The sequence below is a fragment of the Polypterus senegalus genome, chromosome 8 (assembly GCF_016835505.1).
Source record: "Polypterus senegalus isolate Bchr_013 chromosome 8, ASM1683550v1, whole genome shotgun sequence".
NCBI lineage: Eukaryota > Metazoa > Chordata > Cladistia > Polypteriformes > Polypteridae > Polypterus > Polypterus senegalus.
In genome coordinates this window covers 175,402,776-175,430,546 of record NC_053161.1, presented here as the reverse complement: position 1 = coordinate 175,430,546, position 27,771 = coordinate 175,402,776, and the positions used below count along the sequence as shown (strand labels likewise).

General features: G+C 40.2%; 1 protein-coding gene, 2 long non-coding RNA genes and 1 pseudogene across 3 annotated transcripts in view; 2 read left to right on the top strand and 2 right to left on the bottom strand.

Moving 5' to 3' along the window:
* Positions 1-27,771, bottom strand: part of LOC120534718 — a 278,943-nt pseudogene that overhangs the window by 44,870 nt on the left and 206,302 nt on the right.
* The window catches only part of LOC120533412 (gastrula zinc finger protein XlCGF26.1-like), an 80,464-nt gene that overhangs the window by 15,377 nt on the left and 37,316 nt on the right, over positions 1-27,771 (top strand). The window contains exons 4-5 of the mRNA XM_039760277.1: positions 5,155-5,873; positions 15,452-15,466. Of these exons, the coding sequence (XP_039616211.1) occupies positions 5,155-5,873; positions 15,452-15,466 (734 nt within the window). The remainder of the gene's footprint in view (positions 1-5,154; positions 5,874-15,451; positions 15,467-27,771) is intronic.
* The window catches only part of LOC120533496, a 61,324-nt gene that overhangs the window by 10,113 nt on the left and 23,440 nt on the right, over positions 1-27,771 (bottom strand). The window lies entirely within an intron of this gene.
* LOC120533486 lies at positions 13,088-15,359 on the top strand. The gene is made up of 4 exons (XR_005634506.1): positions 13,088-13,845; positions 13,949-14,101; positions 14,457-14,592; positions 14,882-15,359. It is a non-coding gene; the product is annotated as an uncharacterized LOC120533486 (long non-coding RNA).

The window sequence follows — 27,771 nt, the reverse complement described above, 5'->3', positions numbered from 1 at the left end:
AAAGTCCTCATGCAGCAGGAAGACACCAGACAGTACATTGACTCAAAATAGAAGACAATCTCCAGGACAAAACAAGAAAATATAAGTAGCAAAACGTGAAGGAAAACAGTCGGGCATCTCCAGATACCAAATACAAGACTTTTTGTCCTCTGTTGAACTTGCCTCCTTTCAAATGTTGTGCCTGCCTCCTTGTCCCCAGCAGCCCCTGCACCCTCAACACCCTCAGCAGACGACCAATCAGAGCCACTGCTGGGAGTTGAATTTTCATTCCCCAGTAGCACCGCTACATATTGAAGAGTTTTTCTTCACATAGAAAGCAGCTAACATTACCAGGTAGTGTAGGACGTTTAGGGACTTTGAAAACTCAAACTGATGTTGTTTTAGAGAGGATAGGTGGATCAGATTGGCAAGAGTTGTTAGGCTGAATGGCCTGTTCTCATCAGATTTTTTTTGTAATATTTCATATTTCTGTTTAATCAAAGGAAAATAATAACTGTGATTTTTGTCCACCTTTCCTTTCTCTGTATGTCATTGTTGCTGTCTCTGGCTGTTGGACTGATATCAAGGTGACTCACGCACACTCAATTTAAGAAACTGAATAATACCCCGAGGCTACCAGCTACAACACAAGCCTGTAAGATGATCGATCTTCTCCCATTGCTTAACAGTCAGAGATGTGCTGTTTTCATATTATTCGGCCCCCTTTTTACTCCACACCCACCTTTGCACATTGTGGCCAACAAGTTCTGCTTTGACTTCATCAGTCCACAGGACTTGTTTTTAAAATGCATCGGGCTTGTTTAGAAGTTCATCTGTAAACTTCTGATGCTGAATTTTATGGTGAGGACACAGAAGAAGTTTTCTTCTGATGGCTGTTTCATGAAGGTCATATCTGTGTTGGTGTCGCTGCACCAGAAGAACAGCGCATCATCTCTCCAGAGTGTGACTACAAAACATCTTCATGAAGCTTTAGGGGTTTTGAATTGCCTTTCTAGCGATCTTATAAGCAGTTCTCTTGGAAATGTTTTGGTTTTCCAGACTTCAACTTGACCTCCTCTTTTGCTGCTAACTGCCATTTCTTAATAACGCTACAAATTGAGGAAGTGGCTCCTTTAAAAACTCTTTGCTGTCGTCTTGTAGCCTTTTACTGCTTTGTGGGCACCACTTATTTTATTCCTCAGAGTGCTAGGCAGCTGCTTAGAGGAACCCATAGCTGCTGATTGCTGGGACAAGGTTTGAGGATTCTGAGAATTGATACAGCTTTGACATGATTGTGAACAAGCTAAAGCCCTTAAGGAGCTAATTTAAACTCTGACATCTTGGGGGGGTTGAGTTATCTGAGACCTGTGATCACTTGGGGAGCCCATACATTAGTGGGGTACTTATTGCTTTTCTCGTACTACAAAACAAAAATAATACACAAATCTTGTTTAAATTGCAGAAAAGAATGGTGGGCTTTGGAGATCAATTCATCTTCTATTGACTTACCTATTCACAGTAACGGTTATTTTGATCCGGGGTGGTCACCACACTTTCGCATGTCACTGTATATGAAATGTCACGAAAGTGTACGTCTTGGGTAATGCTACGTCTAAAAAGAGCCATCCTCTCGCCGGTGTATATCGTGCATTTAAGTTATAGGACTTGAATGATGGAATCTTAAACTTTCTACTGTAGAAAATGGCGGAGCATCTAAAATGATAAATTGCAATTATTTTTGAGTGATAGTGGTTGTGTTTTTTTTTTTTGGTCCAATCCTGATCATATATCTAGTTCTTTTCAAACAGTGCTATTATTGACAGCTAAGACACATTTGTTTACTTAGCGGTTTTCTTGTTTTCACTGCATTGCTGAAGGTCGATGCGCTTAGCTGAGTGTTGTATCTACAAGTGTCTTATCAAATTAGTTATACACCACATCTATTTTTTCATTTTAAACCTCACATATAACATTTCTATCACTTTTTAAATGCTTTAAGACTTTTTCCAAACAGCAGTTATTTTCTTCACCAGTTTTCACTCTCTGCTCTCTGTCAGTGCTGTGCGTGCCCTCAGATTAAAATATTCCATGTCATGAAATCGGTAGACCAGTCAACCAACTACAAGCCGATTTCACAATAGACAGCAAAAACTGGGCAATTTAAATTCAAGGCGGATTAATTTGTCTAACACCGCGATTCTCAACCTTTTTCTCCTTTTTAACCTCTTCAAAAAACTGGAATAATTTGGCTACCCCCCTGTGTAGTCAATACGATATAGTAAATAAAAAAAAAATAAAATTGAATTGTTTATAAAATTTATTTTCCATTTGGAATAAGAAAATGATTCATAATGAAAAACCTAAACATAATTGTAAAACATTTACAGACAAACATTAATAAAACTAAGGTTTATCCTTGTACGTTTTGATGTTTTTGTTTCAATGTGTCTACGAAGAAGTGATGATTTTAAACCGCTGTTGTCAGGACTTCATTTCAAATTAAGAAAAACAGTTTAGGTTTTGATTCATCCCCAGTAAAATAAAAAACCATTTGTAAATGGTTGATGTCATATTTTCATTTCTTCTTTTTCTCTTACTATGTTTGCCTATTTTTTTCTTTCCTTTCAGTCTGGAGAAAAGTTAGCTCACTACAACTTTCAGTATCGTCACCCTGTGTTGGTACCAAATCAGGGACTGAAGTAGAAGAAGAAGCAATTGATTGCTTGTCCAGCCTTTTGTCAGACTTGATGAAACTACCCATTTTTAACCATCGATCCATAATAAAATTCCGGAGTAATAATTATTCACTTTCGATGTGCGCACATTTAAGTAAAAAGCCTTTTCATGATTTATTTACACACACTATGCACTACGATATTTATCTTAATAAAATCACTCGTGGTTCTTAAGCGCATCGTACGATTCAATTTGACTCTACTCTCCCTTATCTGATTATGGCGTTTTTATATCGGCAGACATTATTCTGGTTGTTTCGAGCGCATTCGGGGTTGCCTGTTCGCTGAATTTGAAGTTTCCGGATCAAATGAGAATGTATACGCATCGCAAGTGGCATAGCGTCTCATCACATTACAGATTGTTATCAGTTGCAACGCGACAATTTTACAGAATCTTCCGTCGCAATGCGTAAAGTGACTGAGGTAATATTCATGTATTTGACATTTAATTGATTTTTTGACCAATTTTAATTATTGTATTATTAATAGTACTGTGAATATATTTGCCTACATTTTAATATTTCGTTATTTTTTATTTTTGGGATTTAAAATTCCGCAATTACAATATTTTTTTTTTGCGAACTCCTTTTATAAAGCATGTGAACCAATGATTGGGAATCACTGGTCTAACACTACTGTTTTAGTTCAGTTGTATTTATTGTTTATAGCGCTCTTCATTGAGCTTCGTCTTGGACTGCTTGATGTTTGCAGCCATAACAAAGATAATCCATTCATGAACACACACACACATTAGAGCAAATAGACAGTAAAACTGGCAAATTTTAGTTTACTCAACATAAATACGTCCTGATAGTGGATACTCATAAACATTATAATGGTGAGTATAAATGTCACCGGCGTGTCACCTGCCACTCCCCTATAGAGCTAAAACGCCAACAGCTGTGCTGTTCCTCGGTTTTCTAATCTTCTCATTTTTCTACAAGGTCACAGCAACTTCTATAGGCCTGGGCACTGAGGCATCACTCATCCATTGCTCTCTTTTCCTTGGTTAATTAAAGAAGCCATTTTGATATTTGTTTAGATGTAAAAAACTTTTAGTTGTGGATACATTGACGACACATTCTGATTATTGAAAGTGCCTTTTTCATGCTTGGCATGGCATTCTGTTTTATACAGTACTCTCCGTAATGACTGAAACAAACATTTTTCTTTAATTTACCCCTTTGCTCAACAAATTAAAAGATTACAAATTAAATAATTCAGATGTGATTAAAGTCACACTACACATTTTCATTAAAAGGGGATTTACAAACATTTCAGTCACACCCTGTAGAAATAACAGCACTTTTTTTTTTCATGGTGTCCCCCCACCCCCCTTATTCAGGGCACCATAATGTGATTCCTCAGACCTCGGCTTGCTTCTACCCTTTGGAGTTTGTAGTGGCCATTGTTCAACATGAGGACAACAGCTGTGCCAATGATAGTCAAAGAAGCCATTATGAGGCTGAAAAACAATAATAATACCATTAGAGATATCAGTAAAACATTAGGATGACCTAAATCAACTCTGTGAAATATCAATAAGAAAGAATGCACAGGTGAGCTCAGTAATCACAAAGGGACAGATAGGCCAAGGAAGACCACCAGTGCTGATGACAGAGGATGTTGCTGCAGATTGCATTTTGATTACATCTTGTACATACTGATAGTAAGGATATTGCATGTGTCTCTGTAACATCTTAAATTTACCACCCCATACAGATGGCATGAAGTTGCTCAGGGTGACTGAGATATTCCTCACCGGTCGGGCAGTTCACACTGAAAAGCCGCCATCACAAAATAACCCACAGCTGTTAAGACCTGTAAGAGAACTGAGATTGTGTGATTTCTGTGTGATGGTCTCTGTAATGAAGGCACATGTTCAGCACACACTTCAAAGAGGATGACAGTAGGGAGTCAAAATCTGCTTATTAAGTCATCATCATGAGCCTAAATGTCATTGTCATATATCAAAACCAATTTCTTGTGTAGCCTGTCAAACATCTGAATGTGAAATGTGCAATGAAATTATATTTTCTGTTCAGTTTGTTTTTCCACCAGCTGTTGCTAAAATGCCAACACAAATTAAGTCTCTATGGGACTTACAAATGCTGAAAACTTGGCGTAACTTTAAGCCAATTTAAACGCCAAGTTCTAGTATTAAACATCCAAACCTTTGTGTGAGAAATGGCTTTCACATGTTGCCGAGAATAAGGAAGATTTATACATGTTGTCCTGCTAAGTAATTGTAATAGAGAATGTAAAATTAACATATTGAGTGTGCTTTCCATGTGCGATTTAAAGTTTTATAATTGCTTATGCTTCTCAAAGGTTGTTCCTAATTTCAACCATCATGTTTTTAATGTGAGTTAATGTTAATAATAAGGCAGTGGGTTGAAAATAAGCTCTTTTTTCATCTTTTCTTTTAAATTTTGTACAGGAAACAAAGATCAGTGCAGTTTGGAATCTGGAAAAAAATTCTCTGGCAGGAGTGCTCTTCAGATCCACACTACAGTACACACGGGAGAGAAGCCATATTGCTGTACTGAATGTGGTAAACAGTTTTCACAAATGAGCGATCTTCAGAGACACACTAGAGTTCACACGGGAGAGAAGCCATATTGCTGTAATGAATGTGGTAAACGGTTTTCACAAATGACTATTCTTCAGAAACACACTAGAGTTCACACGGGAGAGAAGCCATATTGCTGTAATGAATGTGGTAAACAGTTTTCACAAATGGGCCATCTTAAGATACACACTAGAGTTCACACCGGAGAGAAGCCATATTGCTGTAATGAATGTGGTAAACAGTTTTCACTAATATACCACCTTAAGATACACACTAGAGTTCACACGGGAGAAAAGCCATATTGCTGTAATGAATGTGGTAAACAATTTTCAGGAATGAGTAATCTTCAGAAACACACTAGAGTTCACACGGGAGAGAAGCCATATTGCTGTCATGAATGTGGTAAACAGTTTTCACGTATAAACAGTCTTCAGTCCCACACTAGAGTTCACACGGGAGAGAAACCATATTGCTGTGATGAATGTGGTAAACAATTTTCACATTTAAGCAGTCTTCAGTACCACACTAGAGTTCACACGGGAGAGAAACCATATTGCTGTAATGAATGTGGTAAACAGTTTTCACAAATGGGCCATCTTCTGAAACACACTAGAGTTCACAACAGAATAAAAAGGGTAGTAGTTCAATAATCGGTCCATAAAAACAGGCATCCTTTAGGACTCGAGAATGAGGTTTACTCCTGTCCTGAAAAGTAAGCAAACTAAACCATTGTGGACAAATTAATCTCTGAGAGAAGCCATATTGCTCTTTGTAATGTGGCAATCAAATCTGTCGGATGAGTTCTCTTCAGAGACGCACCAGAATCTACACTGGGCAGAAGCACAACTTAACTGTCCTGACTAAAGAGTGAGACTCACTCCTGCCTGGACAGTATGCACATGTAACTGACTGGAATTCATCATAATTGGTGTTGTGTCAAAAACAAAGTCAACTCACAGGAGAATCAGAAGTTTTTTTCCTTTTTCAAAAACAAAATAAAGAACAGGGCGTCATATAAACCGCTTCTCAGCAAAGCCCTACAGCCTCCACCATGGGCCTAGCTCAGTTTTCATGACATACATATTACATATAGAACTATTTACAATATATTGTACACATTTCATCAGAACAGAACTCTTTACAATATACATAACCTCATCTAATAAATCATAGTTCAGCTATATAATATATATTTTTCTATTATATTCTACTGTAGCACCCCTCCGCTCTTACTGAGGGTTCTTACTTAAGTTTTTTGTTTTCTTCTTTTTTCCTTCTTTACTGACTTTAAATATAACCTTTTACCTTGGCATTCTCAGTACAACTATTTCAAGGAACAAACTTTTGTTATTAATGTTATTTACATAACTCTACCATTAATTGCACAATTTACTAGACCCCACATAAGGATACTACAGACACCTGCCAAACGTGATTTTTTTTTTTTTTTGTATATGGCCAGCCATAATTAAAAAAACCACAAGTTCAGTGGTTTAGTTTAAATAAAAGAACTATTTACAGAAAATTTATTAATCCCAAGGGGAAATTTACATACTCCAACAGCAGCAAACTGATAAAAACAATATTAAATTTAAAGATTGATAAACAAAAATGGTAGAAGTGCTATACATCACACATCCATAAAAAAGTATAAACTTAAATAATCCAAGAAATCTATAGCAGTGTTGAAGCAGCAGTCATTTGTTTGATTGCAAAAATATGAGTAAACAAGTACAATCTCCTTATAAAACCTAAGCTGGCAAACTAAATAAAAGGAACCAAACAAACGTCAGGTCAAAGGTATCACAGATGAGCGTTGCAGGCCTTTTACTTGAAGGTGATTGTGACGTTACTCGGCGACAGCCTCTTATGCTGTAATAGAGCAGAGGGGTCTTGTTTTCTGGTTTCCTGCAGATGTGCGTCCCCTTTTGTTTCTTTCCTAGTGAGTATCAATTCTCAGCGATAGTTGGTCAGCTGTAACAATATCTGATATCAGCAATGTAATCCAATGTCTGCTGACGTCTTTCGTGTTTGGCATTTCACAGACTTTGCTCCCTAGCTCACCGGTTTGGCGTTCTCGACCAGGCCATCCAATCACCAACACGTTCATGTTTTCTGTCCGACTGTTAATCCAGTCGTCTTTTTTTTTTTTCCTCTCTCTTTTTAAACTCCTTGCTGAAGTTTATCATGGACTGCGTTTCAATCCTCGCTTTCTGTGCAAATGCCCAGTTCTTTCTTTTCTCGCCTCTCCTTTTCTTATCTCTTCTGATCCCTGACCCCTGCCTTTCGCTACTTTCCAAACCAATAAAATAATTTAACATAAATACCAGCATTTACTTTTTACATTGAAAACCTTAGAAATATAATCACATAACTTTTTAACAATATGTACAATTATTTTAATTGCATTAATCAAATTTACAGTGTTGCTTGAACGTTTCTGAACCCTTTAGAATTTTCTATATTTCTGCATAAATATAACCTTAAACATCAGATTTTCACTCAAGTCCTAAAAGTAGATAAAGAGAAACCAGTTAAACAAATGAGACAAAAACATTATACTTGGTCATTTTGGAAAATGATCGAATATTAGATATTTTTGAGTGGCAAAAGTATGTGAACCTTTGCTTTCAGTATCTGGTGTGACCCCCCCTTTGCAGCAATAACTGCAACTAAATGTTTCCAGTAACTTTTGATCAGTCCTTCACATCGGCGTGGTGGAGTTTTTGCCCATTCCTCCGTACAGAACAGCTTCAACTCTGGCATGTTGGTGGGTTTCCTCGTATTAGCTGCTCGGTCCTTTCACAACAGTTTCATTGGATTAAGGTTAGGACCTTGACTTGGCCATTCCAAAACATTAACTTTATTCTTCTTTAAACTTTCTTTGGTAGAACGACTTGTGTGCTTAGGGTCGTTGTCTTGCTGCATGACCCACCTTCTCTTGAGATTCAGTTCATGGACAAAAGTTTCCTGACATTTTCCTTTAGATTTCTCTGATATAATTCAGAATTCATTGTTCCATCATTGTGGCACAGTTGTTATTTAACACGTGAGAACTACCAAATAAAATTCATGTCACATCAATCGAATAAAATTAGAAAAGGCTTGGAGAGAGCAGACTTACCTGTACAGCATCCACCATCACCTGAGGGTACCTGCAGTCTGTGGGGAGTCGCATTAATTAGCATTTGTACTACAAAATACCACTGGTATGAAACTAAGGACACACAAAAAATAGCTTTTGGGGAAATTCATAACTAAAAGCTACAAACAAACAAACTAAAAATCAGAATACACTTTGCTACACATACACATGCCAAGAAAATTTGGAGGAATTAATCTCGAGAAGCCATATTGCTGTGCTGAATGTGGCCGACGAGTCTCACAAACCAGAATCTTCTGGGCCACAAAAGAATTCAGACTGGGTGCCACCTCCAGAAGTGGACTTAGTTGGAGAAGATCTACACCGGGGGCATCAAGCCCTTTGTCTTGGCGTACCACCTCAAAGAATTTCAATGTTTTGAGTACCTGCATTTTATTTTGGTGTTAAATTGTTAATTCCTGAACTGTTATTAAGTAAAACTAACGGTGGAATTTTTTTCCCAACCAGAAAAATATTTTTTCAGAGAGCTTTCATAAGGTACTAGCAATGGTAACCTGTCAAAGATGTGTTTTAGAATGAATTTCAAAAGGATTTGATATGTTAGGACTGATAGGCACTGATAGTGTGAGACCAGGAGGAGGTTGGCACTTCACCTGCTTGTGCTAATAGTGAAAAAACAAAATAAATGTAAGCAATTGTGTCTCACACGTTGTAGTTTGCCTCGGCATAAGTCAAATAATAATAATTACAAGAAAGTTTAGTAAAATAACGCCCTTGGCCAAAAGGGGTTTACTGATCCTTAGAGACTTTGCATTCCACTCTTTTGATTTACTTACAGTGTGCTTTCTTGTTTGTTGTAAATTGTTGCTTTCAGTAAATTACAAAACCCTCAAATTCCCTTTTTTGTCATCTCCAGTCATCTGACGGTGACTCCTGCACTCGGCTTTCTGTTGGCCAAACCCTGTAAATTAACACATTCATCAGAGGTCAATGAAACCCCTCTTTTACATGGTCTTTCGAGTTGGAAGCTAAACAGACTGACTGAAACCAAAATGGCCAAGGCAGTGTGTGCGGAGGAGCCAAACCTCATTTTTAGTGAACTGGGCATCGATGTAGAAGAGAACATCTGAGCTGATTTCTCCACATTCAGCCAAACACCAACTCAAACACTGCAGACCACCCATCTGTGGGCACCTCTACGGCCTTTCAAACAATGGGCTTCATACCCTAAGCTTGAAATGCTTGTCCAAGGCTGCTGAGAGACGAAGATTGCATCTAATCATTCAGACTGGGATGTGAGATACTGTCCTTAAAGAAGTGACGTGCCCTCCATCGTGAGCTCCAAGGAAAGTTTTGGTAGCAAACCGAGAAGTGCAGTTAAGTAACCTATCAGTTAAATCAGCAGCAACACATGCAGTGGATGTAAAGCTTTAATCCTACTCTCTGTTTTTCTGCCATCAAGAAAAGTGAGGAAAAGAAATGCGCTGAACTGGAGGAGATTAGGATTTTATATTTAATGAGCAATGTGGTGAATTTAAGTAACGTTTCCCAGCACTGTTTTCTTGTGAACATTTGTTTTTGTATCTGGGATATCATCTCTTGCATCAATGGTGGAAATAAACGGTCTGCTTAAGCGACTGGCTGAATAAATAGTCAGAAACGCAATGTCTTATTTTTCTTCTTCATATTGATTTAAAGACAGAATTATTGACATAACCAGTCAAAGTGCTGACTAATTTGTATTGTTGTGTGGCTCAAAATTAAAAATAAACAAAAATCCTACTTTGAGCCATTGACGGATTTGTGTTTCACTGTTTGATTTGTTTCTGTTACACAAAACTGTTCAATAAACAAACTGAAATGCAGGTAAAATTCCGTTACAACGAACTCCCAGGGACCTAAAAATTTAGTTGTAATGAGATTCTGTATTTGTTACTATAGTGCTTTCTTTAACTTGTGTCCAGGCATTTGCAATCATTACAATAGCTTCTTTCACGTGAATTTTATTCTCCTCCTGCCTACACGTTTTGCTGACGATAATTTTTCTCCGCATTTCTTTGCCATAATACACTTTCAGGGTGCGAATGATGTCCAAATCCAATGGCCGAAGCACTGCTGTGCAATTGGGTGGGAAGAATTCAACGCAAACATTAAATGTGGAAGCATGTTGTGTGCAGCACAGTTATCAATCAGATGCCGAATCATCCATTTCTTCTTCATATTGTGAGGTTTCTGAACACTTTTGGGATCTCCCAACCTCATCGACATGCTGAATTGTGTCCCAAAGCGCGATTGCAGCATCTGTGCATGATTGTTTGTCTGTTGCTGGGGCAGAGCAACAGCAGGCTCACAGCTCTGCAGTGAAGCACCACAGAAGCAAATCCTAAATGATAGGGGTCACTCTCTAAGTCCATGTCTTCCACTTCAAAACACGAATCTTAGTCTCAGTACTTTAGCAATACCAGCTTTAAATCAGCTTGAAACAGGAACGTCACACTTATTTATTGTAGTGTGATCTGCCACTCTGCTTTAAACAGACACAGTGGTCAGGCAGGGTCGTGGCCAGGTCAGTGACCAAGTAATGCTGTTATCTGCATTTACAATGTACCTGCTCCTAACTTTGCATCACCCATCGAGATCTTTTCTGTTTACTTTTACAGAGAGACGCAGCATAGTTGTGAGCCTGCTGTTGCCCCATACAGACATGGAGTTCGCCCTTTGGGACGCTCTTTGGCATGCTGTCTAGTTGGTGGTGGTCCCAAGAGTTTGCAAACCTCACATTTTCTTGAATGAGTGCCGCATTAATAGGAATGTTTCTCGAATGAACATCACTGAACCACATACGACGTCTTCAAATGCAGCAGTTCACATATGTTTGCAACCCAAGATTTTTCTTCTGTTTTTGCTCTGTCTTTCAAGAAAGTTGGCGCAATTCTGAATTCACTGGTAACGTCTTTTTTCTTTTTGCCACAATCGCCAGCTGCAAAAATGTACATTTTTTTTTTTTCTTTTTTCTAATATGAACTGTTAGTGTTTTCGTGTCTGCCGTTTCTGTATTCTAAAATCCAATGGATGTTTTTCAATTGTTGACGAGCAATCAGCAAAAGGTATCAATGAAAACCGCAGGAAACAAAAATGGAAAAAAAAAAAAAACACAGTATGAGGAAAGATAGAAGAAGAAAAAAATTAATGTTTCTGTTTGGAAATCGTTGTGCACAACTGAGCTGCGAACACAGAACTAACTGCTCTGATGATGATTCATTCAGGCATTTCAAGGTCTTTTGTGCACTTCGTTGTAATGAATGTATCTGCTGAATGTACTTCATAGCAACGGGATTTCTATAGACTCGTGTCATAAGGGGAAACTGTTGGGTCTATAAAAATACTTTGTTGTAAAGATATTCATTGTAATGGAATTTTACCTGTAATTTAATATACATAGGCAACTGATTATTAAAACTGTTTTGTATTAGAAAATCACTGAGTTTTCTCTCTGTCTGCTTTTCAGAAAAATATTAATTGCTTAAAGGAAATATGACAAATTTCAATTAATTCACAGTGACTTTCAATTACAAATTTGAACTAAGTGATTAATTGAAATTGAATTTTTAATCAATTGTCCTTATGCAAACACATAATTTGGAGCCATTACAAATGATGACAATCATAAATAAAGTGTACAAAATACTGAGCCGTTTCTTGCTCTAAGAAGACTCTACAGAAGCAGAGGGCCATGGAAGCCACTAAGGTGCGGACATGAACTGTAAGAGAGGAACAACTATAGGGCTTCTGGTTGTGCTGGAATAGTTGGCATTCGCAGCAGGGTGTTGATTAAAACAAAGCCGCTTTGTGGATCCTCCGGTATCGATGTGCCTGCTGCGATGTTTGCTGAATGGTTTGATGTGGTGAAGCACAATGCCGACACAACTGCATTCGTGGTACTTTCATATTCAAGCATCGCATATTCCACAGCAGCGCATTTGAGCCTCAGAGAAAAAATTTAAGGACATGGTGAAAAGGTCTAATTTTGAGATTAAAGTGGATATGTTGGCTTTAACCTCAATGTTCACTTTAGCCTCGTAGTTTACTTTGTCATTAAAGTAGACCTTTGTAAACGTCATCTTAAAATGACTCAGTTGTCAATCGCTATGAGCTTCTGGGTTTTGCGCAAATAAATGAAAGTACTGTGAAATGTGAGCATAAATAAATGCCACGAAATATGTTTTTTGTTTATTTATTTATTTCATTTTGTCCGTGATGTTCCTCCAAACCTTCAAGAAATACGACTTGAAATAAAACTGTCACTTTCACTCGTCCAAGTTGGAAGGGTGGGCTTTAACACACCCTCTAGTTATTGACTGGTGAATCGACTTCTGTAGATCGGCTATGCCTTATTCAACATGGCTGTGTGTGAGATGGAAGTAAACGAGATAGCTCAAGAATTGATTAGAAAAATGTTTACTACTGCCTATGAAATGGATTCTGCCGAAGATATTACGAATTTCAGAGAGAGAATTGAAGAAATTACAATGTTGGCTGCCCTTTTAGACTCCGATATCGAAGAAACTATTTTTGAAAATATCAAAGAACTGGTGGGACAGACTCGACTACACTCCAGTTCAGGTGACGCAGTTCCCTGCTCTGGACGTCCATCCTTTGACATTTCAGCTGAGTCAATAGAACACCTTCTGTTATGCAGTTTAAAAGTACGACAGATTGCAGATCTATATGGTGTATCAGAGAAGATGCTCACAAGGTAAATGAGCCAGTTTGATATACGGTAAGCTGCAACGGCTGTATTAGTTTAGATACTTTGACGTGGAATGCCTAAAGCAGCTCCAACTAATATTTTGAACTGAGTATTTGACCCTTGATTTATGAGTATAAAGTCAGATGCATATTCGCAGCTGCTTTTTCAAAGAACTTTTCAGCTCTGAGCAGTGGAAAACATGATACTTTCTTATCTACCACACGGATCTGTGATATTTAGCATGCAGGCAGTGTGAAAGGCTTTAATCACTTTTGGCCATCAGACGTTTAGCAGTTTTATGATAATGAGCACCCTGATTTAACACTAATGCAACTGCAATTTAACCAAAGTGTGCTTTTTGTCAGAAAACTTTCACAAGTTAGATGGCCCAATGCAATTTAAGCAGTGTGATCCACGTTTTACAGGTAATTGAACTAGTTTACCCACATTGAACTAAGCAAAATCTAATTTACAGAAAGGATGTCTAATGGTAAACGTTATGTGGTCAAACCCTTTAAAGTGTCTGCTCTCACAGATTAGAGCTGCATAGTTGTGTGTGTAGCCAGTCAAATAACTTAAGTCACATTTATTTTGCAGTGTTTCAGACCTTTATTCCCAAATCTCTCTAACATTCAAAGATATCACCCAGACATGGGATACAAGATGATACATGGGCATCTGAAATCACAAGGAATACGATTCCCAGGTATGTTGTAATTATTATTCAGTAGCTGTTTTTGTGAGTTTAAGATTTTGCCATCCGCAAACTAGATGTAGAATTTACCACAAAAAATGTATTATCCATATAGTTGCCAGGGTGCAAAAATCAGTGTGCAGAGTGGATCCAGAGGGGGTTGTGATGAGAACCTTTAGGCTGCATACATTAAGACGCTGTCCGTATTCTGTTCCTGGACCTAATTGTCTGTGGCACATACTGTAGATGGCAACCACAAGCTGATCAGGTAAGCTGCAGCGGTCATAAATACACTTCAAATAGGGAAATATTAACCTTTCAGTTTTCTAAATCAGTTATCAATAGGCTTAAGTACTGTATAGCGATATGCTGTAATGAATCCAAATTTATAGTCCGCATGCATTTACTGTAGTTGATTTCAGATCATTATATATTGCTTTTATCATGCTTAGTACACGTCAGTCTGCTGAATCTGCTAGTGTTTATCCTGAAAATGTTTTCCTCGTCCAGGTGGAGGTTTGTTGTTCATGAAGGAATAGATGGTTTTAGTCGGCTTCTTGTATACCTAACAGTGTAAGCTAATAACTGTGCTGACACAGTCCTGAATAGTTTTCTTTCTGCAGTGAAACAATTTGGCTTACCATCTAGAGTTTGATCAGACAAGGGTGGAGAACTTGTTGGTGTAGCAGAACTCATGGTTCAGAGAAGAGGAGTCAATAGGAATTTACACATCGCAGGTAGAAGCGTACACAACCAAAGGTATATATATAATTTTGGATATTCTGAATGATATTGTTATTGTGCTATAAGGATAGCTTGAATAGTCCAAAGGCCGTCTACAGTTGCAGCTGGCCAGAGTTAAAGAACTGGAGCTCTTGTTCCAAATCTGTCGGCACAAAAATGAGAGACTTAAAATGTAGAAGTCAGTCTCTCATTTTATCCAATAACAGTCCTCCACAGGATATTACAGAGAGTGCCTGTCTGCTGAAGTGGTCTAAATTTCATAAGTTTTGACTTCAGAATATCTCAATTTTTTTCCACCCAACAGAATTGAGAGGATGTGGAGAGATGTGTGAGCATGTACTTGACCTTTTCTACTCCATATTTTTCACATTGGAAAGACGGCAACTTCTTGAGCCAGACAATGAGCTTCATTTGTTCTCACTGCACTGGAATTTCCTTCCATTAATACAAAGGAACCTTAATTCCTTCCAGAATGCCTGGAAGCACCACGGCCTGCAAAGTGAAGGAAACCAAACTCCTTTACAGCTGTGGATGGGACGCTTGGCACAAGATCTAGATGACCCCACAGAGGTACTGATTGTAGTTTGCATTATACTGAAATTTTCTGTACAATAACACATTCATGGAATCTAACAAAAGAATCTGGATTCTAGGGGGGGAATGAAATTTGATATTTTTCCCATTTCTGGGGACCACTATAACCAGGAGATATTGTCATGATCAATTTTCAACAAACTTCAGAATAAAAACAATGAGTAACCAGTTGGGAGTTTATACTTGTGGAAAAATATTAATACCCATACTGACTGTATTTAACATCAGTGTTCTGTATGTTCATGTTGACGGAGATGACTGTGTTGGACCTCATAGCCACCATAGCAGTGTATCTGTGCCTCGTGATCTCACTGATGCAGAAGCTGCCTCATTGCCTGCTCCAGCAGAGAGGTGTGACGATGCAGTGGCCAATTATGTAGAAAATGTGCAACTTATAAGAAGCATATTCAATTGATTATGGTGACAGTTTTTTGACTTTTCATTTTTTCAACTCCCACCCCATGTATTGTCCTTATTTCATGCGACTGAATTATGTTACCAAGCCTGTATATTGTCCTAGCAAGAGAACAAAGAGTGATTTGTGAAGAATAAAGACACTGAGAAAAGACTGTGTCCAAAGAATATTTTATCCTAATTTTAAGGTTCAGTAGTAACAAGGAATTGCATAGTACAACTAACCGTTCCAAAGTTATACAACTGTCCTATAAATGAAACACAAATCAACATCAAGAACAAATGTGTGGATAAGTAACATTTCAATGATCAGACAAGGCCAAAAGCAGAAAAAACCCTGCTAACTGAAGCTTCAAGTGAGGTCGCAAAGTCTGAGGAGTTCTGGAGGTGTGCTGGTATCCTCAGTTTTTCGAAACGTGGCTGATGTTATATAGGTACCAGTTGATAGCTCAACATTAAGCTCCTTTGGCAGGATCTCCCATCCCAACCAGAATTTAAGGAGTTCAGCCAACTCTCTTGATGTTGCTGCAAAATATGTGAAGTGTAAGAGATGATTTTTATCAGGAGGTAGTGCCTTCCTTGACACAGAGCAAAATATATAAACATACCATTTTCAATGAACATCCTCAAAAACTGCTACCTGAAAGAAGTTATAAATGGTGCAAAAACTACAACTTAAAGGTGGGTTACCGCTGGTCTGTATAGCGGGCCCCCCTAGGGGGGGCATGAAGATGTAAAAAAAAAGAAAACGAATGAAAAATATCAAAAATACATCTATTGAAACCAAAACAAATTAACTTAAACTACATTCTGATACTAGAAAAATAAATATAGAGTTAGATAAATGTCAATAAAAGTTAAGTAGGTATAATAAAATATGCGTCTATGATATATCTTAATTAAAAAAGAACAAACTGGTATTAGTGGGCTCCTTTCAAAAAAAACTTAGTGGGGCGCGATTAAAACTGTTATGAAAACTCGGGTTGCAAATTCTTAAAGGTTGAGAAACGCTGGTGTAGTCCATGTCTTTTGCCCTGGAGAACATCAGGGGAACCACATCTGCCGTAGCGGTCAGCAGGGGCCAAAGCATACTTTTCTTTAGGCCACGTCTCAACTGTTTTACCTGCCGTGTGGTCCTTCTTACAACCTGCGAAAGCAACTTTAATAAAACGTATGAAATCAATAGTACATTTTATGCAACATTAAATAGTGGATTGAGGGGAGGAGAGGAAAAGTGAAGGGTCACTCAAGGGAGCGTCAAATTCACAATAATGAGAAGGAGTCTGCTGAGCTAACACTCTCTAGAGAGCAGAAAATGGCATTGTTTGTTTGACTTTTATAAGTAAGTCATGTTGCTATGAATCACAAACTGGCTATGTAACATATACATCAATTTCAACCTTGCGTATGTTTTTAAAGTTATAGCATGTAGCACCATTTTATTGTGTAGCCACCTCCTGTTAGTTGTGGATACCGCTGGCAGATCCCACGACAGTGCAAGGTGTGATATTGTGTCCTCCTGGTCTGCTCTGTAAGTGCTGTATCTCCTTGCAGCTAGATTAAATAAAAAAAATACATTATCACCAATAACCATTCCCTGTAACATTCAGTTATTCAAATGAAGAGAAAAAGACAATGTATCAATGCTTTATGAGTAAATGCAAAAATAAATCTTTGAGTTTTAGCACATACTAGTTGTATTGTGGCTCTGTAGTCGAGGTCTGCACAGTCTTCAGTTACCACAGTTGCCAATTCTGGTTGACCTCCAAGTAATGCAGAACATGTATGATAGCAGGACTCAGTCCAACCAGACGAGGTCCATCCTGCAAGAATGAGGGGCCCAATATTTTTCCAGCTGCTCTCAACGAGACCCTCAGAAGTGCTTGGGATCCGGTGGTCAGGTTCTCCTTCAAAACAATAATGTCCGTGCTACGTTTCCTGATAAAGAACAAGCACAGCAGTTTAAAATCATCCACGTTATGATGAAACAAATAACCAGGAAATAGAGAAAAAAAAAATGTCACACTCACCGATATTCATATTGAAACCAAACTGAACCTTTCCCAGCAGTGTGCTAAAAAAGTGTCGGACCACATCCTTGTGGACGCTTTTTCTCTATTGTCGTTTCTCGTGACTGAAGACAGAGAGATATAATTAAAGTTAGTAAAAAATCTTTTATTAATACACACCAGGCAAAGGTAAGAATGACAGAGAAGCACAGTCCTAGGACATCTGCCCTTCATCTGCGCCAAGAAGTCGGTGTCCTAAATCTTTTATAATGCTAAGCGCAAAATTTGACCTTATGACTTTAGTTGCACAAGAATTTCAAGACATTACATCTTTACAATAATTTTGGATCAGCAGTTACACAATATTAAAGGTCATCAGTTGGGCACTTGTAACTTCTTGTTTGTTACAGAAAACAGAAGCTGCACTTGTCGCAAGACAGACTTTTCGTGGCCCTTGTCACGCACACCAGATTTGATCAATAACTGATTTTTATTTTTCCACATTCCCCCCTTTTTATCAATCTGGGCATGATAAAATAGTGAAGAAAATTCAGAAGGCGGAGGTAAGGGATGGGGAAGGAGGAGGAGAGGGGGAAAGGGATGAGGAAACTGAAGAGGCAATTTGGAGCATATGTTCCTCGTGTAGCATATAGGCCTTGGCTATAGAAGCAGTGAAATATTTGGATATTATATAGCGAATAAGAGGAACAATGCAACATCCGATAAGTAAAAGGACAATGAATACTACTGCCAAAGAAATAAATACTGATTTTAGCCTTTGGCCCCATGACCCAAAGGTGGATATGAACCATCGATCCCAAGGGTCAGAAATGCCTGAGTTAGTGGCAAGTTCATTGGAAAGAGATGTTAGGCTGGCTAGTGCTCGAGTAATGGACCCATCAGGTGCAGTATTATTAGGGATATATGTACAACAAGCATCACCAAACATAGCACATACTCCACCTTTCTCGCAAGTAACATATCTAGGGCCAAACGATTTTGCCAAGTCATTAGGGAGGTACGATCTAATTGTTCATGAATACCTTCTATAGCATTTCTAGTAAAATTAAGGAAACGCTGCTGGTTATAATATAAGTAATTAATCCAGTCAACGTTTTATTAATGGCAATCTGAGGTATGATAGATTCAAATCCAGCTGCTACCTGATCCCTTGCTTTAAACTTATCTGGGACTCCTCTGGGAACTCCTATAGAATCAATATATACTCCTGGGCCGTGCAGGGAGAAGCTGGAGGAAGAGTCTGGGAGGGAACGGGTTGGGGAAGGAAGTGGAGAGCTGGGAATTAGGGGTGATACAGAGAGTGTGAAGAGGGTAGGATAATAATCGAAAGGGCATAACTAGCTGTACAGGGGCACAAGTGCCAGACCAATCGAAAGGCAAGATATCAAACAGTTTTGACCTGCGGCACATCCACCAAATATCAGATCTAGGGGTAGTTTGGGAAAGCAAAAATTTTGAAAGAGTGGAATTAAAAGAGGTGGAATTGACATGGAAGGTTTGGGCGCAGAAGGAAGAAGGTAATTCTCCTACCCAAGCAGTTCCATTTGATTTAAAACATGTAAAATTTCCTTCATGGGACTGAAACATGGGGGTAGTCATATGACGAATGGGGAAAAAGAACAGATAAAGCGCAATTGGAATCAATAGAAGTTTTGGACGTAGTAAATAAGTAGAGAAGACAAGGCAGACCAGTAGGGTCAGAAATGTTAGATAGTGGGAAAGGGACTGTTGCTAGAGAAGAACGTGCAGCTGCACAAGCGTAGCAATGTGAACGGTTAACCTGTTTTGCTGAATAGATTACCCACTGCAACCATCTATTCTGGTCCCCATAACCAGTTTCTACTGAGAACGTGCTTGTTAAGGTGGTTAGATCCAAAGCCTGAACTAGGGTTTTTCCTCACTGCGGATGCAGTAGTGAAAAACTGAGTAGGAAAGGGGACAGAGGAGAGGGAGCAGGTGCCTTGACCTTAATTTGAAAAGTCCTCGGGATCATGACCACTTGCATATGCAGCTAAGACATAAGTTCCTGAATCATGCAAAGAAGGATTCTTTAGAGTAATGATTAATGGGTTACACTGATTCTTAGCACACTCATGAGAGGCATGTCCCTTTAAAATAGAGAATCGAGTCTTTAGGCCATACTGAGTAGCCTGCCAGGGTTCATAACCCCAGTCATTTGGTCCTGTGTTTGCAAACACATCACTCCAGAAGCCACATTCAGAGTCAGATGAAGCAAAACTTGAGTCAGAGTCATAAACCGGGTAGCTCACACAGACATATTTGTCAGGCCATTCCCATTGCTCCTGTCTGCCAGTACAGGGAACAATTGCACAAAAGTCAACCTGGAATGAGGCAGTTTCCTCAACCTGGAAAGTCAGTGTCACCCGTGAAGTGGATAATGGAAGAAAAAACAACAAGAGTATGTATATTATGGGTGCCATCTTTTGCAGTGCGGCGTGAATCCAGGCGGGCAATCCTTCAACCTTTACAGCGTGTGGTGTGGACAAAGAACTTGGAACGGTCCTTCCACCTAGGCTGATGCCAATGTTTCCTCCGGGTGTCTCGAACCAGGATCCAGGTGCCCAAGGGAATCGGCGAGTCTTAGATGGAGGGCTGGTTCTCCAAGCCTGATTAACCTGCTCGTGGATTCCTTCAGGGACGCCGGAGGCCTGTAAGACTAGAGAGAAGATCATTGTCCACGGTATGCAGGTTCACATTTCCTATAACCATGCCAACGGGCATGGGTCGTCCGGTCAGGATTTCAAACGGCGATAGCCCCAATTGCCGGTGTGTCCGCCCCTCAATCCCATTAAAGCCAGGGGTAAAGCATCTGGCCAGGATAAATTGGTTTGTTCACAAATTTTTGCAAGCTTAGCTTTTAGGGTGCCATTGCATCATTCCACAATACCCCACTTTGTGGATGGTATTTGCAGTAATGATGTACATTGATCTGTAGCCAGGTAGTCAATTCATTTATAATGGAATTCACAAAGTGAGTACCATTATCTGTCTGTAGCTTTTGCGGGATGCCCCATCTTGGAATAATTTCTTTAATTAGTGCTTTAGCAACCGTTTTGGCATCATTGCGTTTTGAAGGGAAAGCTTCTACCCATCGGGAGAACACATCGACAATCACAAGGCAATATCGGTAACCTTTAGACGGTGTTAGTTCAATAAAATCCATTTGGAGGTGTTCAAACGGACCCATTGGGTTAGGAGTAACGCGGGACTTACCTGAGTGCCTTTTCCTACATTAAACCTTTGACATAATGCACAGCGTCTACAGAATTGCTCTGCATATGTAGAGAAGCCTACAGCTTCCCAATGTTTTTCAACATCTTGAACCATGGCATCTTTCCCAGCATGGTCGAGGCCATGGGCTATTTTGCCATACCTGGAAAAGAAGCTTTTGGGAGAAAAGGTTTGTTAGTTTGCTGATGAGTCCAGACTCCATCAGAGAGGGATCCTTCTTTGGACCACTTTTTCTTTTCAATGTCCGTGGCTGCACTCTGTAAAGAAATAATTTGATTATCAGGGTCCTTGTCATTTCTCTGTTGGAATAAAGAGATTGGTGTGTTACTGTATGCAGCCTTTTTAGCAAAGTAATCTGCCAATTCATTTCCTTTGCTGACAAGGTCCTGTTTTCCTGTGTGAGCTTGACATTTAACAATCGCTAGCTTTGATGGTTTAGTTATGGCTTCCAAGAGGGATTCGATTAACTTTTGATGTTGGATGGGCTTGCCAGTACTGGTCTTAAATCCCTCAATTTCCATAATGCCCCATGATCATGGCAGACTCCAAAGGCATATCTGGAATCTGTATAAATTGTTATGATTTTTCCTTCGACAGCTGACATGCTCGGGTGAGCGCTATTAATTCAGCTGCTTGTGCACTTAAACTTGATGAAATTCGATTTGCTTCCAGCAGGCGGTCCCCTTGGACCACTGCGTAACTAGTTGAGGGTGCTCCGTTTTCCAATCGCAAAGAACATCCGTCTACAAAAATATTTTCTCCAATTTCTAAAGGTGTTTCCTGTAGATCTACTCGAGGCTTTACAACCTTTGCTATTTCTGTATGGCAATTATGCGGTTCGCCGTCGTTATTTGTTGGCAACAGGGTGGCTGGATTTAAAGTGGAGCATCTTTCAATTGTGACGTTTGACAAAGTACAGAGTACATTCTGATAGTGTATTGCCCTAGCAGTAGTGAGATGGGAGGTCTTAGCCTGTACTAAAATGGAATGTACAGCGTGAGGCACCTTTACTGTTAGGGGCTCATGAGCACTATATCTGTACTGGCTAGCACAGCTTCTGTTGTGGCAGCCACAGCCCTAAGGCAAGGCGGAAGTGCTGCGGCCACAGGATCCAATTTTTTCGAAAAATAAGCTATTGGCCTTTGTTTATCCCCATGTAATTGTGTTAAAACTGCAGTCATATATCCCCCCTTTTCGTCCACGAACAGAGTAAAGGGACGAGAAAAGTCCGGAAGGCCCAAGGCTGGTGCCACCGAAAGTGCATTTTTTAAGTCACAGAGAGCCTTCTCAGCCTGCTCGGTCCATTGCACCTGACCAGAAAGAGGAAGGCCAGGGGTGTTTGCTAAATTTGTAACGGCTGTGCTCTTTCAGTGAAATTCAAAATCCATTGCCGGCAGTAACCCAGAATGCCCAATACAGACATAACCTGTTGTTTTGTGACAGGTCTGGGAAGATTTTGAATGGTGTTAATGCGATCGCTAGAGAGAGCTCTTGTTCCATTTGTGATGTCATGACCTAAATATTTTACAGTTGTTTGAATTAATTGCAATTTAGCCTTTGAAACTTTATGTCCATTGTCCCCCAGAAACTGCAGTAGTTTTTTAGTGTCTTCTTCAGTAGCACTGCATAACATAATATCATCTACATACTGTATTAATGTACTACCCTGGTCTGGCCAGAACCCTTCTAAATTTTGAGCAAGCGCTTGTCCATACACACAAGGGGCTTCAGTATATCCCTGAGGCATGACAGTCCATGTCCAACGGCGGCTTTGGAAAGTAAAAGCAAACCAGAATTGCGAGTCAGGGTGTACAGGGATAGAGAAAAAAGCATTGGCTAAATCAATTACTGAAAAATAACGAGCAGAGGGAGGGATTGCAGAAAGAATAGTGGAAGGATTAGGTACAATAGGAGCTCTAGGAAAGATTGCAGCATTCACTTGTCGTAAGTCTTGTACAAAACGCCATGAACCGTCAGCCTTTTTTATAGGTAAAATGGGAGAATTAACTGGAGAATATGTAATTGGAATAATCGCACGCTTCACAAGATCGGAATGTACGCGGAGATGCCAGCCTCTGCTTCAGGAGACAGAGGATACTGGGCACGGTGCGGACGGAAAGAAGATTTAGGGTAGATCACCAGAGGCTCACAATGGGCTATCCTTCCATAATCATTTTTACCCTGAGACCACAAAGAGTCAGGAAGCGCTGAGAGCCAAGAAGGGGAAGTAGTTTGCAATGACAACGCAGAAAGGGAAGTGCAGCATAATGTACGATGTACTAAAAAATCAGTTTGAAGCACAACTTTAGTTATTAAATGGTCTGAGGTATCAAAAACACCTGAAGCAACATGTACCCAGTCTGTTCTATTAAGACATTGTTCTACCCATGGTCCGATTTCCACCCAATGACAGTGCTTGATTTAGCTAAAGAAATATGAGACACTGATCCCCGAGATAAAAGATACTCTGTGCACATGTAAGATGTACAAGCGGCCGCTTTGTGGAGGAAATGAAAATGCAGGGGATGTGAAGGGTTTCAGGGCAGGTTCCTGAAGAAAGAAAAGATTCTAGCCAAGGGGTGTCTACTTCTGCAGGGAAATATTGGGCAGTACAGTGTAAAGTGTCAGGGACCTGTAAGTGGGGAAAAAGACATGAGGGAAAAGAGTGTAGGGCTTTGAGGAGGATGGTATGTGGGGAAACATTTAAAGTCCAGGCTGCAAAAGAGGGTTTGGGGTGGAGGGCGGCTTGGCATAGTATCTTGGGGGAGGAACAGAAAAATCCTTGATCAGTCATAGAGATGGAAAAGGAGAGCTTTGTCATCAAATCCCGTCCCAGGAGGTTTACAGGGCAAAGTTGGTTCAGAAGAAACCGGTGCTGCAAGGCAGGTCCACCTGGGTGAGACTGGACTACAAGAGGTTTAGAGACTTGGAGTTGATGGGGCTGTCCTGAGGCAGTGAGCACAGTAACAATTTCTTTCGAGGTAGGGACCTTTGCCAGCGAGAGGGTGGACCGAGTGGCCCCAGTGTCAACAAGAAAGGCAATTTCAGTGCCATTAACAAGTAAAGTCAATAAAGGATCAGTCTCTGGGCTATGAGTAATTAGGGGTAACTGAAGTGAGTGGCTGGGGGTCCCTGCGTATTCCTATGCCCAATGCTGTTGGTCCGATACATCAGAAAAAACAGGCTGAGGAGTGGGTGGCAAGAATTGTTGCGGTTCTGGGGACAGTCCCCGAAATGTCCAGTCTCGCCACAGTTATAACAGGCATTAGAATAAGAAGGAAAGTGTGTAAAGTGGTTTGTGGGTTGTCCAGCAGTGAAGTCTCCGACACCTCGTCCTCGCCCCTTCCTCTCCCTCGTCCGGAAGCCAGCTCTTCGTCCTCTTGCTAAAGCTGCTCCTGTATAATAGTTCATCTGGGCAGCTAGTAGCTTAGTTTGAATATCAGAGTCTTTTTGCTTGGTCTGTTTTTCCGCATGTTCGGCGTGGCGCAGGACTTCCTCAAATGTGGCTGACTCCCACCCGATGCAGGAAGTCCGCACTTTGGTCTGTATGTCAGATCTCAGTCCTGAGACAAAGGGGAACTGCAGCACGGGTGCGATCTTCGCATTCTCTAGCCCAGAGTGGTTAGCCATTAAATCCTGAATTCTGTGTGCCCATTCATCAACTGTTTCGTCTTTCTTTGCTTCGCAGCGAAATGAGGGACCAGTCAGTGCCTTTTTATATTTCTCTTCTATGGCATTTTTCAGTGCCTGCCACTGTTGATCAAAACTGCGCTTCCACGGGACCATCTCTTCGGTGACACATCTCATCCCAAGTCCACTGTTGCCCGTTAATAGTCCCGTGATTAACGGTTGCCCAGGTAGTACCAAGTTTCCGTCTCAGTACCTGAGTCCATTCTGCGGCATTTGGTTTATACATGCCGTCATACATAGTCAGTTCAGCAACAAACTTTTTCCCTCCAACAATTTTAGGATCGGGCAAAGCAGCGACTACTTCATTTAATTCTTGAATGTCCCAGTTACGTGGATCATTACAGTAGGGGAATTTTGGGCTCCTATAGCCTGGGTGTGATCATAATGGGGATTGGGAACCTCAATTAAAGGGCACGAAAAGGTAACCATGGGGGTGTTTCTAAGTTTTGGGAAAGGAGGGCTAAAAACAGGTGCCATTTGTCGGTCCTTCCCATAGGACTGACTCCTCGTATGGTGAGACACGGGGGACTGAGAATTGAAAACTGAATGTTCCGCTTCCATATCGTCATCGGAGAGACCTGGCTCCGCACTTACTTGGGGTGAAGGTGAAGGGTAAGGGGGTGGAGGTTGTGGGTGAGGTGGAGAGGAACAGATGACAGGGTATAAGGAATCTTCACTAGTATTATTCTTTTTCTTACTTTTGGTTATCTGTGGTCCCGGATCTGTCTGCACTTTCTGTAGCGCAATTAGCAGTTCCTCTCTTTCTTTCTTAGATTTACCCTCATTTGTTTTTAGCAATTCATTCTGTTTCTGTACTGCTTCCAAATTCCTGTCTTTAATAACTAACTCCCACCGATCAAACATATCCATTCGACACGGTCCTCCATTACAACAACCTTGTGTATTTCTACATAAAATCTTTCTTATTTCCTGTATCTCACTTGCATCTCCTGTCCCTTCTAATGGCCAACGCCCACCGCTCTGCTTATTCCATTTTTTACATGCCCTTTTAAAATCCAATCCTGTGTTTTCTCTATTAACTTTCTAGGTGACCCTTTTTTGTGCGGCGTCTGCTGATCCTCCGAAAACAATCCTTCCAGCATAAAAGACTTCGAACCCCCGGGATGCCGGTTGGCAGGCTTGCTGTTATGTATTCCCATTTTTCCTTTGCTTTTCCCCAGCCCTGTGCCAGATTTATCTTTCTATCCTTGTCCTACTCGTCCCCTGTCCGATGAACTATTGGAATGCTGAGTGTGCCACTCACCCCCCTAACGTTCCCTTTAATATTCCCAGGGGAAGTATACTACACTATTTCCTACGTTACTGTCACAGTGCACGGTGAAAGCAAATATTTATTTCTAGTATGCGTACTTTTTATTACTCCCCTTGTTTTTTTTAACCTGTTATTCTTCTATTCTATGCTCTATCCTCTGTCCAATAGATTTGTCCGGGTTTATGGGTGTGCCACGCACCGGATCCCGTCCTAAATCCCCCTTTTTTAATTCCCAGAGGATAGTGTTCTATACTATCTTTCCCAACAGGAGTGACCTAAAACAAGGTATTTCTTTTCCATTTACTATTCCCGGTCACTTTTTATACTCTACAGCAAGCCCGCCCCCAGCTTATCTTTTTACGGAAACCTCCGGGTTACTTACCCCAGCCTGGGTGTTAGTCAGCTCTGTCAGGAAAATCCTTCTCAGTCACCGTGGTTGTACCAGAAGGAGACCGGGGACTCCTCACGCAGGAGTCGTCTCAGGACAGGGCAGTCCTAACTTTTATCGGAGCTGCTTACTCTGCTGCCGGTGTACACTGTAGCGGCAGTCTGCTTCAAGAAGACAGATCGCTGAGATCTTCCCGCTCGAGGAGTCAGCCGGCCGTCTCCTGCCCCACGTTGGGCGCCAGAAACTGTGGACGCTTTTTCTCTATTGTCGTTTCTCGTGACTGAAGACAGAGAGATATAATTAAAGTTAGTAAAAAATCTTTTATTAATACACACCAGGCAAAGGTAAGAATGACAGAGAAGCACAGTCCTAGGACACCTGCCCTTCATCTGCCAGAAGTCGGTGTCCTAAATCTTTTATAATGCTAAGCAAAATTTGACCTTATGACTTTAGTTGCACAAGAATTTCAAGACATTACATCTTTACAATAATTTTGGATCAGCAGTTACACAATTGTAAAGGTCATCAGTTGGGCACTTGTAACTTCTTGTTTGTTACAGAAAACAGAAGCTGCACTTGTCGCAAGACAGACTTTTCGTGGCCCTTGTCACGCACACCAGATTTGATCAATAACTGATTTTTATTTTTCCACATCCTCTCCTACAGCTGTGTCTCCTAAATTAATGACATCAGTGTTATCACTCGCACAATAGGATAGAAAAACACAAGATGTTCTCTAAAATGTGTTCACCGTACGATGTACTGATTACCTTCCAGGGTACAGGTAACTGGGGAGTCCCAATTTTGCTTTCTTTTATAAAAGTAAAGAAGAGATTTTTCACGATCTTCATCACTAACAGTTATATCCATTTTCAGAACAAGTGGTCTTTCATGTTCATTATATTTCAGCAAAGCCATTTTAAAATCCTTTGCTACTTGCTGTGGACCACTTCAGTTTTTCCAATATGTGCATACTTTAATCTTTGCACAAATTTTTATATAATGCATCCTAAGACAAACACCTTTGTAAAACTCAGCCCAAGAACATCTGCAGTCATTAGTTCCCATATCTATGAGACTAACCCATTTTCTCCTTCAAATCATCTCCAGTAATGTCAGGGTAAGGTTCTGCACGGTTCACGGTACTTGCTGAGGAAGATGGTCTGACTTCAGTTGCTGTGTAGGTGAGAGTTGAGAATGGTTGGCTCTGCTACCACTGGCTCATCACTACCCATACACGCCTGATCAGGACTCCTAAACAGCAAATTTAAATCATGAACATTAATCTAGTTTCAAACAACCGTTTACAGTTCTAGGTTAATACATGGAAGCACGGTATATAAAAAAGAGAATGAGCTGACATACCCTTTACAATTATGCCTGTGGTCTTTGATGAGGGTGAAGGGGAATGCTTGTTAACATGTTATACATGAACCCGGGGGTCCAGGTGCATTTTGAGGATTAACATCCTAATAAAAAAAAAAAAACACAATTTTGTGATACACGGATAACATCCCATGTTCCAAAGTGATAGGGTCCAAATATATGAGCTT